The sequence below is a fragment of the Chelonia mydas genome, chromosome 8, assembly GCF_015237465.2.
Source record: "Chelonia mydas isolate rCheMyd1 chromosome 8, rCheMyd1.pri.v2, whole genome shotgun sequence".
Classification (NCBI taxonomy): Eukaryota; Metazoa; Chordata; order Testudines; family Cheloniidae; genus Chelonia; species Chelonia mydas.
In genome coordinates, this window is record NC_057854.1 from 95,521,768 (window position 1) to 95,537,678 (window position 15,911).

Genomic DNA, 15,911 nt, shown 5'->3' on the forward strand with positions numbered 1-15,911 from the left:
AGTTAGGATTCCAAGCTGGTTTTTTCCCCCTGAGGTTTGAAAGCATTTTGTTTCTAGTTTTCAATATGGCAGCTGCACAAATCATGTTAAAAAAGCCAGATCCCTATTTCTTAGTCATATACTCTGGATTTACATCAGTGTAGCTGAGATTGGAATCCGTCCCCTTGTTTCTATCTCTGGTGGTTCATAACTACCCTGATGTTGTTTATGCTGGTGAAACATTTGCTGTGTGACCTTGAGAAAATCACTTAATCTTTTCTTCAGATATGTAAAGTGGGGGTGGTGATAATGAGGGGTATTGAGGGGTTTAATTCATTAACATTTGAAACCGCCTTAGCCTTCTGAGATGGAAGTTGCTATGTAAGTGTGAAGTGGTGTTATACGGGCCAAGTTGCAGTAGGCTGAAAGTTCTGAATGCAATGTGTCCATCACTGAAAAAGATCTAGTCGCTTAATTTGATGATTTTTACAATTCTCACATTTCTTTCCCTCCTGTTTCTAGAGTATGATCAGCTGTTCAAGTTGACCATTAACCGAAATCACAGAGGCTTCCGAAGAGTGATTCAGACCAAGGGAATTAAGTTTGAAATATTTCACAAAGGGTAAGTCAGTGGCTTTTATTCTCCATCCTGACCCAGTAGCGGTGAACTTGTGGGGTAACAAAATGACAGAATTGTTTGCAGTGTTTGTAATTTAGGAATGACACTCCTTTAATTTGCCTTCCTTTCTTCAGTTGAGCAGTAAACAGGTGTCCATTTTCATGCTACCATGTCTCCGGATTACCATCAAAGAGTGTCTGAGCACCCTGACTTCCGTTACAAAACACAGTAAAACCTCACTAATGTTCAGTGAGTTGTCAATTACTGCATTCTACCAGTTAACAAGCACTGACCAATGCAGTTTAAGAAATAAAAGATACAGCATCAAAAGGTATTTCATTCCTGTTACTTTAATAAGTGCTGCCTGGTTTGAACTATTTGTGATCATTCAGTGCACTCTACAAAATGTTGTGTGGGCTAACTTTATAAAGTAATGAAATCTGGGTGATATGGCACCTCACTGCAGCTTTCTGCTACAAGATCTTTGAGATGTAGAGTGAAACCATCAGATCTGTGGATTACTGAGATTCTGTTGTATCCAAGTCTCAAATTGAGTAGATGATCAAACTTGGCTCTTGCTGGTCTATCTCTTTCATCCACACACAAACATCTAATATCTATTGGCAAAGCACTAATAGTAAAAGGGATGATAAATAATTGCAAATTATAATAATAAATTGCACTTCTGTAGTGCCTGTATCTGAGGATCTCAGAGCACTTCCCAGCCATTACTAGTGAATTAAACCTTACAGCACCTACCTCAGTCTTATGTGGAAACTGAGGCACAGCATGAATGGCTTTCCAAAGGTCACAGCTATTCCAGGATAGAGACATGAAGAGAATCCAAATCTAACTCCATGTCCTGTGCTTAACCACTAGACAAGGCTCCATCTCAGTGACACATGAGATGCACCTTTCTTCTTGCTATAAACAAGTAGCTCAGATAATACAGTGATGGGGCACCTTAGAAATATCTAGACAGAGAGCAGATAAAAAGGAAGTTAACAATTAAAAATGTGTAGAGAAAAAAGTCCTACCTCTGGGCTCATTTTGACTCCATTAGTACTGGAGTGATTTAGATTTATTAATTCTGAGGTAAATTATGACTCATTATTAAGCTAAGATGTTGGATAATGGGCCTTTGTCCATCTCAATGGCTGTGTATTTGTGCAGTTCTTTTTCTCTTCCTGGCACATACAGAACTGTTCTGAGATCGCTTTCAGTTTAGAAAAGTTAATTTATGAACAAGAAAAATATTAACTTTTTTAAAAAGCTTATTTTGTTTAAATCTAAATCTTCCATTTATGTCACTAACGAAGGCAGGTTTGATTCTTGTCCTCTTCCACCCCTGAGCCCTCTCCCCTTTTCTACATCACCACTGACTACTCAACTGTCACTGTTGTTGTTTCAAGATTTTAGTGTTGGGGTACCTCACAGTCGTCTTTGCTGAAAAAGTTCACTTTTTTTTTTTTTAACTTTTCTTGTCCACTCCATATCCTGATGGTCTTCTCAAAGACTATTTCTCATCCCCTTAGCAGCTGGAGCTATGTGGCTCTGGGTCAGGCTTAAAATACTTCTTGAGAAGAACTCTCCAGAGCTCTGAACTTCCAGGCATGTGCAGCTGACAAACTCTGGTGTCCCTCTGCAGCAGAGAACATAAGAATGGCCATGCTGAGTCAGACCAATGGTCCATCTAGCCCAGTATCCTGTCTTCTGACAATGGCCAATGCCAGGTGCTTCTGAGCGAATGAGCAGAACAGGCAGTCAGGTGATCCATCCCCATTGTCCATTCCCAGCTTCTGGCAAACAGAGGCTGGGGGACACAGAGCACGGTGTTGCATCCCTTAATAGCCATTAATGAACCTATCTTCCACGAACTTATCTAGTTCTTTCTTGAACTGTGTTATAATGTTGGCCTTCACAACATCCCCTGGCAAGAGTTCTACAGGTTGACTGTGCATTGTGTGAAGAAGTACTTCCTTTAGTTTGTTTTTAAACCTGCTGCCTATTAATTTCATTCTAAGCCTGACCCAGAGCCTTTAACAAGATTTGTAAAAGATTTTAAACTAAATTCCTCTGGTTGTGTTGATTGGTTTTGAGATTTATTCTCCTCATAACTGGTACCTACAAAAATCTGTTTGGGTTTCTAAGGAGGGGTTTATGAGGCAACACCTTCCCCATACTCCTCAGAAATGGCAGACAGTAAGGGAAAGGAGGGGGGCAAGAAATGCCATTGCTCAGCTTTCTCCAGGCAGATTCCAGGGGCAAAGATTGAATATTCCAGCAGCATGTAGATAAGGTCTTTATCAAGTCACGTAAGAAGGCTGTGGAACATCTCTTCTGTCAGCAGCTTACCCACAATGCCTGAGCTACTGAAGAAGGTGCCAGCTCCTTATTCAGATACTGGCACCTCTCTGTCTTCTGTGTCTTGCTCTGCTTCTCCTCTACTTTTTGAGGGTATGGGCCTACCTCCCCCTTGCCCTCAACGATGATGAAGTGGTAACGTTGTTGTTTTTGTAAGAAACACCTGCAGACACTATTCCTTTGGTCTCTTCTCTCTCAATGATTTGGCCCAGGGATCAACTCCTTGTTGTCCTATACATCAGGCTGTCTCATTGCCTTCAAAGCACCCTTTTGAAGTCCAAAAGCCTTTCCAGAGGGAAAGTATCCCTCATAGCTCTTAGAATCATAGAAATGTAGGGGTGGAAGAGACCTCAAGAGGTCATGTATTCCAGCCTCCTACGCTGGGGGAAAACAAAGTAAACCTAGACCATCTGTGACAGAGTTTTGTCTAACCTGTTCTTAAAAACCTACAGTGAGGGGGATTCCAAAACCTCCCTTGGAAGCTATTCCAGAACCTAACTACCCTTATAGTTAGATTTTAGGAAAAACTTCCTACCCTAAGCCTCCCTTGCTGCAGATTAAGCCCATTACTTCTTGTCCTACCTTCAGTGCACGTGGAAAACAATTGATTACAGCCCTCAAAATATTTGAAGACTGTTATCAGGTGTGCCCCCCCCCACCCCCCGTCTTCTCTTCTCAAGAATAAACATGCCCTGTTTTTTAAAAATTTTCCTCATAGGTCACATTTTTTAAACCTTTTATCATTTTTATTGCTTTTCTTTGGACTTTCTTCAGTTTATCCAGATCTTTACTGACGTGTGGCACTTTCACTTTCCTTCAAAACATTCATTTGGACCCTGCCCATTCCCCAATGTATTCCAATCCTAAAGCCCACTCACAACTCTTGCTTATAAACTTTCCAACCTGTGTGCCAAGAGATCCTCTTACTATATTTTTTGGCATCACACTCCTAATATGCCGGGCTATGTACAATTACAGTGCCATGTAAATGAATATTTACTGTGGGTATGCTCCGTATTTGAATGTATCTACTTTAGAAATGGTGGATTGTGGCCAAATTGAGTTAAAATGTTTCATGCTCTGCCTGGAACCAGAAGACAGATGCAGTATACTGTTAAAATTGGTTCTGAGCCAATGAAACTTCTGAAGCCATGGCCTGGAGTGAGACACTTCATATTCTCAGCTGTGGACTCCCCAGAATTAAGCAGAGATGGGGTCTGTCTTTGCAGGCTCTTGTGTTGAAACAAAAAATAATTAGAGCTAAAAAGTTGCTGCTTAAGTTTAAAGGTTCATGAACAAAAGAAAAAAACACCGAAAGCCTGCTGAAGGAGAGTTCTCTAATTCCTCTTCACCTGGCTTATGATGAGGATGTGACTAACACACAGGAAATTTCCTAGCAAGGTGAAACACTCTAACAGGTAACTTCACAATTCTACATGCTCCTATAGGACTTTGTCACATCAGTGGAGCTTCATCAGTGAAGGTCTCAGTCGCGCCATCGGAGAGAGAGCTCCTGCCAAAGGAACCCAGAGACAGGAAAATTGGATCATCGGGGCCTCTGGTTCTGGCAGCACTGACTGCATCCTCTTGTTTTGCCAGAGCTACTCTTGCTTGCATGGGCAAGCTTACAGAAATGTGAAGCCATCAGGGCACAGTAAAATGAAATCTATTTTAAATTAAATTTCCCTAGCAATAGCTTTCAGATGCTTCACCTGATTACAATTTGCTGCATGTTCCAAGGTTTCCAGTGTAGTAGCCTGGCAGCATCTGTTGCTCCATCTGTGTGTAGCCCGCACCCATTCAGTGTGGTGCACTGTTCCATCTAGTGGTGGCTGGGTTACATATGGAGGTTCATCAGCCTGCTACAGCCTTGGGTAACAGACCTGGGTCCTTTAGCTTAAACAATAGAGGTACCTGCTTTAAGAGCCAAAGGTCCCAGGTTCAGTCTCTGCTGCTGACAACCCACCCAGGGGCACAACATAACATATGCGTAGCAAAATTGCTTCCAACATCAGATGATGTCTTCTGTATTCCACTGGTACAGGCTGTTTGGGGAGCGTATAGATAAAGTAGACACAGAGGCTTTGGACAAGGTGGAAGAAGCCCCCATTCCTCTCATTCCAATCAGAGATTTCAGTCCATATTACCTCAGTGGATATTCTCTTTAAGGTTACCACTGTTCCAAGGACCAGCATAGATATCATACACTAGGAAGAGGCAGAGGCAGACATTTTGGGGAGTTGGAAGATACATAACAGGCTTCTATAGAAACCATCTAACTTAGAAACCTCCACAGGACTTTGGCTTCCCAAAGTTTGAGGACATATTGGGCCACTTTCTGGCTCTACCGAAGCCCTTTTACACCACTGCAGTGGCTGTGCCTTCTATGTTGCACCTTTCATAAGGTGCCATGCAGAATCTGGCCCCTCCTATCTGGGAGGTTGGACCCAAGAATCAGCCATGGAGGAGAAATGGGTACTTGAGACAATCAGAGGAGTACATTCAGTAGATCTACCTTTTCTCCCAGGAACAAGGCCATAGTTTTAAAAAATGTGTGCCTAAAATTAGGCTCCCAATCCCATAGGCACCTGAATTAAATGGTCTGATTTTTAGAAGTACTTATCATCCTATCTTTCAACTTTTTTTTTTTTTTTTAAACCTTGGCCCAAGTCTACTCTTTCCCTCTAATTTAAGAAACAGCCCTTATAGCCTCAGAAAATGAATGTATAGTAGACCTTACATTTCGGAATGATAGATCCTGTTCCATGGAGAAACAACAAATTGTGGCGCACAATCAAGTATTTTAGTGTTACAGAAGAGAAACAGCCATGCAAGGCATACGGGATTTCACATTTCTGAAACAAACCGACAGACATTACAGTAACATCCTTCCAATGCTCAATATCTTCAGTATGTAATGATAAATCTCCCTCAGATTTAATGATGAGTTGTCATCAGTGGAGATGCCTTCTGGGTTTTCCTTAAACAGGAAACACTTTTCAATACAGAGCACTCACGTTTCAGACTTACAACATCCACATGTATTTATGAAGATCCCAGTTGTCCCAATAGCTTCCCTCCAAAAGAAAGGGACCCACATCTACCGATTTTCTGGATGACCATCTGTCATGGAGTCCCCGGGCAATGCTCTGGAACTGCTCCCTGCAAAGCCAGTCAGGACTCTGGGGAAGTCTCCTTTCTGTGAGCAGACTGTCTTCAGGACACACAGCTCACACCTTCCTGGGTCTGACCTCAGAGCATTCAGCATCCTCTGCCCCTCCGTGCGCTTCCCACGGCGAGTCCGCACAGGCGGGGTCCTGGGGAAGCCAGAGAGTCCTGCCCCCCAACTCCGCAGTCAGACGTGACTCTCAGGCAGCCAGTAAAACAGAAGGTTTATTAGACGACAGGAACGTGATCTAAACCAGAGCTTGTAGGTGCAGAGTACAGGACCCCTCAGCTGGGTCCATTTTGGGGGGCAGTGAGCCAGAGAACCCCGTCTGCACTTCACTCCATGTCCCCAGCCAGCCCCAAACTGAAACTCTCTCCAGCCCCACCCACCCTCCTCTGGGCTTTGTCCCTTTCCCAGGCCAGGAGGGCACCTGATTCCTTTGTTCTCCAACCCTTTAGCTCTCACCTTGCAGGGGGGAAGGGCCAGGCCATCAGTTGCCAGGAAACAGGGTGTCAGCCATTCTCTGTGTCCAGACCCCTGCACACACCTGCCCTCTAGGGCTCTGCAACGATCATACACCCTTAACCCACTACCTAGATACTTAAGAACTGCATAGGGGAAACTGAGGCGCCCCCACAATATTCAGAGGAAACATTAAGAACAGTCCTGCTTTGTCACACCATCTCGTCAGATCCTCATCCCAAATCATAGCAGGGTATAGCAACTCTCATTATATCTCTTCATGAGCCTGGCTCTGAAATAAAGAAGGGGGAAGATCCAACTACAGCCTTCACAAATCTCCAGCATCTATGGATTGTTCACCAGGATAGTCTTTATCTCAGAAGAGAGAAAGCAGAAGATAGCGCCTTTGATTTGTCAAACACAAATTTCCACTTCCCCCGCTTTCTGTGCTAAAATCCCTAACTCAGCCCCTCGGCATGTTGATCTCATGCATGGATACCTTTCAGTGGGACCTTGCAGAATTTCCTGCTTCCCTTCCAGCCAGTAATTGCACTGAATCAGACTATGGAAATCTTATCTCAGGAGGATCTCATTTATGCCTCCCACTCTGCTGATAGTGGAAATGGTAAAGGTGGTCACAAAGGAACAACAATTCTGGTCACCATTTTTGGCCTGGCAGTTCTCAAACCTCTTCAGATATACTGGAATCTCCCTTCATGCTCCCAGCAGAGAAGGATGTACAGCAACAGGGCATATCTGGTGCGGTTAAAACTATTCATCTGGAAATGGAAAGAAATGTGCTAGAGTCATGTGGACATTTGAAAGAGGATAATAAATACTCAACATCCTGGAGGAAACTTACAATTATATCTGCAGTGTCAACTTGGCCAAGGTTCAGATATTACAAGTGAGATGTATCAAGATAAAATATATAAAATAAAGGTTTCAGAGTAGCAGCCATGTTAGTCTGTATTCGCAAAAAGAAAAGAAGCACTTGTAGCACCTTAGAGACTAACAAATTTATTTGAGCATAAGCTTTCGTGAGCTACAACTCACTTCATTGGATGCATTCAGTGGAAAAACGGAAAAATAAAGGCCACTCAAGATTTTACAAAGTGGCTTGATCATGGGGCTTGAGGCTAATGCTTTGGAAAGACAGGTCACTGATTACAAAACTGTTCAGCTGTAAGAAACTGAAGAGAATTTTTCTAATCATTCTCCCAATACCATGTTCTTTGGAACCATTAGTCAGCCCAACATACACTGGTTGCCATCATAATCTTGAATTGTGTGTTACTAAGCTCCATAAAATTACTTTTCTAGCCTTTTTTGACTGATTTCAGAGTAGCAGCCATGTTAGTCTGTATCCACAAAAAGAAAAGGAGGACTTGTGGCACCTTAGAGACTAACAAATTTATTTGAACATAAGCTTTCATGAGCCACAGCTCACTTGATCGGATGCATTCAGTGGAAAATACAGTGGGGAGATTTTTATACACAGAGAACATGAAACAATGGGTGTTACCATACACACTGTAATGAGTGATCACGTAGGAGAGCAGGGGGTAAAAAACTTTTTGTAGTGATAATCAAGGTGGGCCATTTCCAGCAGTTGACAAGAATGTCTGAGGAACAGCGGGGGTGGGGAATAAACATGGGGAAGTAGTTTTACTTTGTGTAATGACCCATCCCCTCCCAGTCTTTTTTCAAGCCTAACTTAATTGTATCCAGTTTGCAAATTAATTCCAATTCAGCAGTCTCTCGTTGGAGTCTGTTTTTGAAGTTTTTTTGTTGAAGAATTGCCACTTTTAGGTCTGCAATCAAGTGACCAAAGAGATTGAAGTGTTCTCTGACTGGTTTTTGAATGTTATAATCCTTGATGTCTGATTTGTGTCCATTTATTCTTTTACGTAGAGACTGTCCAGTTTGGCCAATGTACATGGCAGAGGGGCATTGCTGGCACATGATGGCATATATCACATTGGTAGATGTGCAGGTGAACGAGCCTCTGATAGTGTGGCTGATGTGATTAGGCCCTATGATAGTGTCCCCTGAATAGATATGTGGACACAGTTGGCAACGGGCTTTGTTGCAAGGATAGGTTCCTGGGTTAGTGGTTCTGTTGTGTGGTGTGTGGTTGCTGGTGAGTATTTGCTTCAGGTTGGGGGGCTGTCTGTAAGCAAGGACTGGCCTGTCTCCCAAGATCTGTGAGAGTGATGGGTCGTCCTTCAGGATAGGTTGTAGATCCTTGATGATGTGTTGGAGAGGTTTTAGTTGGGGGCTGAAGGTGACGGCTAGTGGCGTTCTGTTATTTTCTTTGTTGGGCCTGTCCTGTAGTAGGTGACTTCTGGGAACTCTTCTGGCTCTATCAATCTGTTTCTTCACTTCAGCAGGTGGGTATTGTAGTTGTAAGAATGCTTGATAGAGCTCTTGTAGGTGTTTGTCTCTGTCTGAGGGGTTGGAGCAAATGCAGTTGTATCGTAGAGCTTGGCTGTAGACAATGGATCGTGTGGTGTGGTCTGGATGAAAGCTAGAGGCATGTAGGTAGGCTTAGCGGTCAGTAGGGTTCCGGTATAGGGTGGTGGTTATGTGACCATCGCTTATGAGCACCGTAGTATCCGGGAAAGTGGATCTCGTGTGGACTGGTCCAGGCTGAGGTTGATGGTGGGATGGAAATTGTTGAAATCATGGTGGAATTCCTCAAGGGCTTCTTTTCCATGGTCCAGATGATGAAGATGTCATCAATGTAGCGCAAGTAGAGTAGGGGCATTAGGGGACGAGAGCTGAGGAAGGGTTGTTCTAAGTCATCCATAAAAATGTTGGCATACTGTGGGGCCATGCGGGTACCCATAGCAGTGCCGCTGATTTGAAGGTATACATTGTCCCCAAATGTGAAATAGTTATGGGTGAGGACAAAGTCACAAAGTTCAGCCACCAGGTTTGCCGTGACATTATCGGGGATACTGTTCCTGATGGCTTGTAGTCCATCTTTGTGTGGAAGGCTTCTACATCCATAGTGGCTAGGATGATGTTTTCAGGAAGATACCGATGGATTGTAGTTTCCTCAGGAAGTCAGTGGTGTCTCAAAGATAGCTGGGAGTGCTGGTAGCGTAAGGCCTGAGGAGGCAGTCTACATAGCTAGACAATCCTGCTGTCAGAGTGCCAATGCCTGAGATGATGGGGCGTCCAGGATTTCCAGGTTTTGCAGGTTTCTAGCCTTGACAGTCAATATGTGCCTGTCTCAAAGTATTTCACTGCCATCTGAGCCAGGCAGGTATCAGAATGTGGTGTGGTCTCTGAACCTGGGTTGCCCTCTGACCGTTCCTCAGAGGACTGCATTAGCTCCAGACTCTCTCTGGCTACTCCTTGCTTCTAAGTGCCATGCTCTGTAAAATGCCATACAAAGACACAGTGCTATGTAAATAATAGAGCTGGTTGGAAAATGGAATTTTCATTATGTGGGAAACTGACACTTCAGAATTGTTTTCATTCTGAATCGAAACAAAATGTTAAAATTTTCCACAAAATGGAAATTTTGAAAAAAAGTGTTTTAATTTCAAAAAGGTTTCAATAATGTTTAAACTATTATATAAGATATTTAATAGAATGAAATTAATGTTTTAATATTTTTGAAATGAATTGAAAGGATAAAGTTTGAAACAAAACATTTCTATCACCTTATTGAAACAGGGTTTTGACAGTAATGAAACAAGAAAGTCCATTGCTTTTCATTTTCTTCTGTCAAATTTTGTTGAAATTGACACTTTCATCAAAATCTAAATGTTTTGTGGGAACTTCATTTTCCAATGGAAAACTTTTGTCAACTTTTTTTTCAACCAGCTCTAATAAGTAATGTCTTGTAGAAGTTTCATTGGCACATCCTGTGTGGGAGATAGTTCCCTTCTGTCCAGCTGATTTTCTCTCTCCCCCACCCCCCCCTAAAAGATCTTGATTGATTATGGGGTATCCAGGACAGTCGGGGAGAGTGGGAGTCCTAAGGCTATTCTAAAGTGTGACTCTCCTGCATAGTGATGAAGGGTACTGTCATTAGTACTGCCAAGACTTGGTTTCTTTTATTTAGTCCATTACTTTCCGAGTTTTCACCCCTTTTCTTTTTTTCTAATTCTCCTATTTTAATTGATTAAAGACTTTAATTCTTTGTTCCTCCATTTAAGTACAGCTGGGTAGCCAGGCCCTTACTGTCACGATCCTAAAACCTTGATGAAAGGGGGCATGACCTCATACCATTTATCTCTGTCCTTCTTCCACTAAGGCAACTTTCTTTAAAACAGGGGCCTTTTCAGAAGTGACAAGCAAGTGGGAACAGCACATTTGAAACTGGACAAACTGGAATCAGAATGTGAAATTAGAGAGATCATTGAGGTATGCTTTGTTCTTCTGTTGATGTAGCAATAACAAAATGCTAGAGCATGCAGGTGTAGCTTTTGCCGACAAAATAAAACAACCTGGATGAGAGGCATAAAATTTTTTGCAGCAAAGTTAAAGCGACAAAGTGTCAGTGTAGACGCAGCCATTCATTATGTCGCCATAACTGGCCTCCCCCAGTATCCCATAATGCCCATCGTGACCACTCTGCTCACTGTTTTGAACTTCGCTGCCCTGCAGGCGTGCACATCTCCCCCTTTCGAAGCTCCGGGAAGTTCTGACATTCCTCAGTGTGGAGAGCTCACAGAGCTGCTGAGGATGCCACTCCTGGTAGCCACGGAAGCTGTGGGAGAACTCAGAAGGAATCACAGAACCATTAATGTGGAATCGGCAGGCAGGGTGACCTGCTGCTCAGGGAGAAAGGGGGCCGGAGAGACTGCTGTGCAGAGCCAGGGGCTGATGTGGGAGGGAGGTGTCCCCGTCCCCCAGAATTGGTTGCTCAAGCTGCTGTCTGAACTTAGAGACAGCATGCTGACACACTTCCCCAACACCCACTCTGTCTTTCTCACATCTACACCCCCCACACACACACACACAATCTTTCACGCACTTCCCCAACACACACGGTTTCTGGCTCTGCACACACACTCACTCACTCTTCTCCTCCTCTTCCCCCCAACCCACCCCCACATATACTTCAGTGGAAAAGCAGGTGGTAATCTAGGATGACTATGAATCATTGGGATTGAGAAACCTGCCTCAGGTGATGCTGTACCTGCCTCATGAGGCGTTGCCAAAGCAAACCCTTCCCAAAGCATCCTGTGACCAGTTGCCGTGGGATAGCTATCCACAGTGCACTGCTCTCTGGGTTGATGCAAGAGCTGCTAGTGAGGATGCACTCTGCTGACACAAGGAGCATAGTGTGGACAAGCAACAGCTGTTTAATTAAAGCAGCATAACTTTTGTCAACAAAACTCTGTATTGTAGACCTAGCCTTAATACTGTCTGCAAATAAAATACCAGACATATCCCTGTAGTGTGTACAACTAGACACACATCCCTTTTGTGTCTTGGTAAATATAAGAATCTAAAAAAGGTTAAATCCATTTATTTTTCAGAGAACTTTGGCTATTATGAAAGTCCTTTCTCTAATACAAACTGACCCAGCCCTGTTGATTGTTCTATTGAATGTCAGTGTTCTAGCACATTTGTAATAATCCTGTATAACCACATGGGAGGCATAAAACAGCTGCCCTTTGCAGTGAGATTGCCACAAGACATTGCAGTGTCAGTCTTCCTTTTTGCATGCGCGCACGTGTGTGTGTGAGAGAGCAATATTATTTTTGTGGTGCTTTCAGATTCTGGATGGTAGGAAGCCCACCGGAGGGAAACTAGAGGTGAAAGTGAGACTCAGGGAGCCACTCAGTGGTCAAGATCTTCAAACAATTACGGAAAACTGGTTGGTCCTTGAACATTAGTTATCCTAAGGTATGAACACTCCTTTCTTCTGTCTGTGCTTCTGGCTAGAAGTTGAGGGCCACTAACAAGTTCTGCATGAAATAGAATGTCTTACGTGGTCAGTGACCTACCTGTGTGGCTCAGGTTCCTAGATGGATCTTCCCTATATTTCTAGTGATGTTTTAAATGTTTGTTGTTTCTATTCAAAATCTGATCATATTCCCTATACTAATCTCAATCAATTGGATGTGAAATATCATAGTGGGAACTGGTAGCAATTCCTGAACTTACATTGCTTAACACTTTCATTTATAAAAGATTATTTTGATCTTTTTTCCTAATACTCTTATTGTTTGCATAAGACCTTAGAAATTTAGCAGGAAGAAAGGCCTTGGGCTAGAAAAATTCCTTTTCTTTGTCTAGTAAATTTCATTTAGGTTTAGCTGTGGTATAAACTGTTGAAATTGCCATTTCCCTTCTGTTACTTGCATTCTTCAGGAAATATTAGTATCATGCCAAAATAACAACTTGAACATTCTGAAGAATTGGGCCCATGCACACACTGTAGAGGGAACACCTGGCTGCTGGCAAAACAGCTGTCGCAGCAGAGAATAGGGGAAGAATCAAACTAAGCTTCCCCTCTTCCTATCCACCACTTTGGATCCAGCTTAGATAGCATCTCTTCCCCCTGTGAGGTATCATCTTTTTTTACTTTTTGTTTTAGAATAAATTTACATACAAAAAAAATCTACTCTAAGGAAGGTTGAGATTGCAAATCAAGAAGCTGAAAGTTAGGAAATGCCAGCTGTACAGCTGCCTGTGGAATCTTAATTCATCCGCCTTGTGCATAATTTAATTACATGATCACATACAATTTTTCCACAGTGCCCCTATCTCATTCAGTGTACGAATTGGATGTACAGGGGAGCTGGATTAAGATTCCCTGGGCAACTATACACCTGGCACTTCCTGTCTGTGGAGTTCTTGCATTAACTTGAACGTTCTTTTAAGTGTAGATTTTGTGTGTAAGTATACACCAAACTATACGTCTAAAAAGTCAACATCAAACTGATCTCTTTTTCTTCAAAATGTTCTGATGTACCAGTTGTATGGATTGTCTGAAACCATAATTCTTAAAACTGTCCTGGCTCTCTCAGCTTTGGGCTGTGCTCATGAACCCCTAGGAGAGTGGTTACTCAGTACTCAACCCTGTTGTGTAAATCACTGGAGGTTCTCTCTTTCCTATCAGTGTAGGGGTATAAAGCTTAGCAGTGCTCCTGCAAGACATCAGTACTTGTGGAGAAAAAAATTGGATGGCTCTTTTTGAGCAGATATTACTAATTTATATTGTGACAGCACCTAGGAGCCCATTTGTGGACCACACTGTACAAACATAGAACAAAAAAGCTGCTCCAAAGCACTCAGTCCTAGTAGAAAGTTGATGATGTAAGTATATGCACAGTACTCCCTCTCCCTTCCCTTGGGCACCTAGAGTTCAGAGCAGTCTCAGGCCCCCCTCTCTCTCCAGCTGTCATGGCGCCTTTCTTGGCATATCTCATTTTGCAGTACAAATAGTAATTAAGCTTAGATGGCACCTCTGTGAAGTAGGTGAATATTATCCTGATTTGTCATGTCCTAGCTACCAAAGACTTTAAATATTATTTGAAACATCTGGATGATGTCTAGTGCTTTGGTCCAAATTTGGAGCACTGAAAATCACACTAAGTGATTCAGTACTGAGTTAAGAGTATGTCTACAACTGCAAAGAAAAACCTATGGCACTGAGTCTCAAAGCCTGGGTCAATTGATTCATGCTCAGTCTCTGGGGCTAAAAATAGACATGTAGATGTTCCTGCTCGGGCTGGAACTCGGGCTCCTAGACGCTCCCCCTCATCAGATTTCAGAAACCGGATTCCAACCCAAGCAGGAATGTCTGTACTGCTAGTTTTAGCCATCCATCAGTTGACCTGGGCTTTGAGACTCAGCACCACACGTTTTTCTTTGCAGTGTTGACACACCCGAAGAGGCCAACAGTGAGCTCTTCTGTACGAAGTTTGGCTGCATGGCTGTGACCTCTTAAGATACTCCAGGGCTGATGTATTTGCCCACACCCTTGAAGCAGTGACATTACTAGCCAGGAGGTGCTGAGAGCACTAACTTTTGGTCACCTATAATTTAACACATTGCTATATTGTATCTTCAATCACTTTAATTGTAACTTAATGAAGAGTTTTGCCTGGGATTTCTATGAAGGCTGCTGGTTAGCCATCAGACAGAACAATGTCAACAGTATGTGATCTTAATTGTGGGATACTTACTTAGCACTATAGCAAGACATGGTGGGTTTTTGTTTTTTTCCAGATCCAGGAATGCTAAAAGCTGCAGAATCGAGTTTGTACATAGAAAGACGCTGCTACCCGCGAGCACCAAAGATGTTAGATGAATGCACTAATGGACATAACATGTCTTTATTTTGGTAACTACCTTACTGTGTGTTAAGTTTTATAAGGCAAGTATTGTAAGGCCCTGGAAACTCACTACTAGTGGGAAAAATGGAGCTGATCTATGCAAAATGGATTGAATTGCCTTAAGATGGGACTACTAACGTTAGCACCAGACAAATGGTATATAAATTCATCACAACTGTCCTCTGGAGGGACTGTTTCATAGTGGTGTGTGAAACCTTTAACAGTTTGCTCTTCAAAAAATTCACTGGAGCAGTGCAAGGTAATTAATTTGCAAAGGAGACCTTGTGCTCCTGGCATGGCTAGCTTGTGCTAGAAGCAACTCTTTTTCAGGCATATAGGCTCTTATGCGTTGAATACCACCTACTGCGTCCTCTTACGATCACCCTCCGGCCCTTCCGAAGATCACCATGCTCCTCCTATAAGTGTCCTGGGATGAAGAAAATAGTTCACTTTAAGCAGAGCTTTAGCAGCAGCGTAGCCCATCTCCTCTGCATGCTCTTGCAGCACTCTTAACTGGATGTGTCTTGGCTTAAGGTAACAATAGGCTATGAGGATTTTTTTAGAATAGGGTTGCAGATCTGGGTTTTGAATTGGTTATCAGTTGCCTGCCATGTTCTCCCCCCCCCCCCCCCCCCCCCCCTTTGTTCCAACTCAGCCTGCTGTGTGTGCCTTCATTTTCTTAATGCTTGGGAATCTGTAAAGCCTGATATGGCCTGTTTAAGATCACAGGGTTTTCTGAAGGATTGGAGTGTTTCACTAGACTACTTACTAGTTGATTGAAAAATAGCCACTCTTATTTGTGTAGAAAACTGGATCACGGCTGTTTGCAGAATTTTTTATGAACTATACATAAAATGATATGGTATCAAAACTGCTTGATGTGTGTTCTTAAACTACATGAGCCTGAAGAAATTATTGATAGTAAGAGGAGGATATGCCTGCAGCATAGGGTCCATTGGATCAAGTTCATAGACAAGACTCTCCACCTACAGCAGCACTTCTGCTT

General features: G+C 42.9%; 1 protein-coding gene across 13 annotated transcripts in view; it reads left to right on the plus strand.

The window, feature by feature from the left end:
* Positions 1 to 15,776, plus strand: part of CC2D1B (coiled-coil and C2 domain containing 1B) — a 67,479-nt gene extending 51,703 nt beyond the window's left edge. For 9 of the 13 annotated variants that reach the window (XM_037907509.2, XM_043553138.1, XM_007062199.4 and 6 more), the window contains 4 exons: positions 502 to 601; positions 10,886 to 10,976; positions 12,338 to 12,467; positions 14,799 to 15,776. In XM_037907509.2, the coding sequence (XP_037763437.1) occupies positions 502 to 601; positions 10,886 to 10,976; positions 12,338 to 12,457 (311 nt within the window). In that variant the 3' untranslated portion in view covers positions 12,458 to 12,467; positions 14,799 to 15,776. Of the gene's footprint in view, positions 1 to 501; positions 602 to 732; positions 924 to 10,885; positions 10,977 to 12,337; positions 12,468 to 12,935; positions 13,133 to 14,798 lie in introns of those variants that run through there. The other 4 variants (XR_005226564.2, XR_006292767.1, XR_006292766.1 and 1 more) reach the window with 2 other exon arrangements.
* The last annotated feature ends 135 nt before the right edge of the window (positions 15,777 to 15,911 follow it).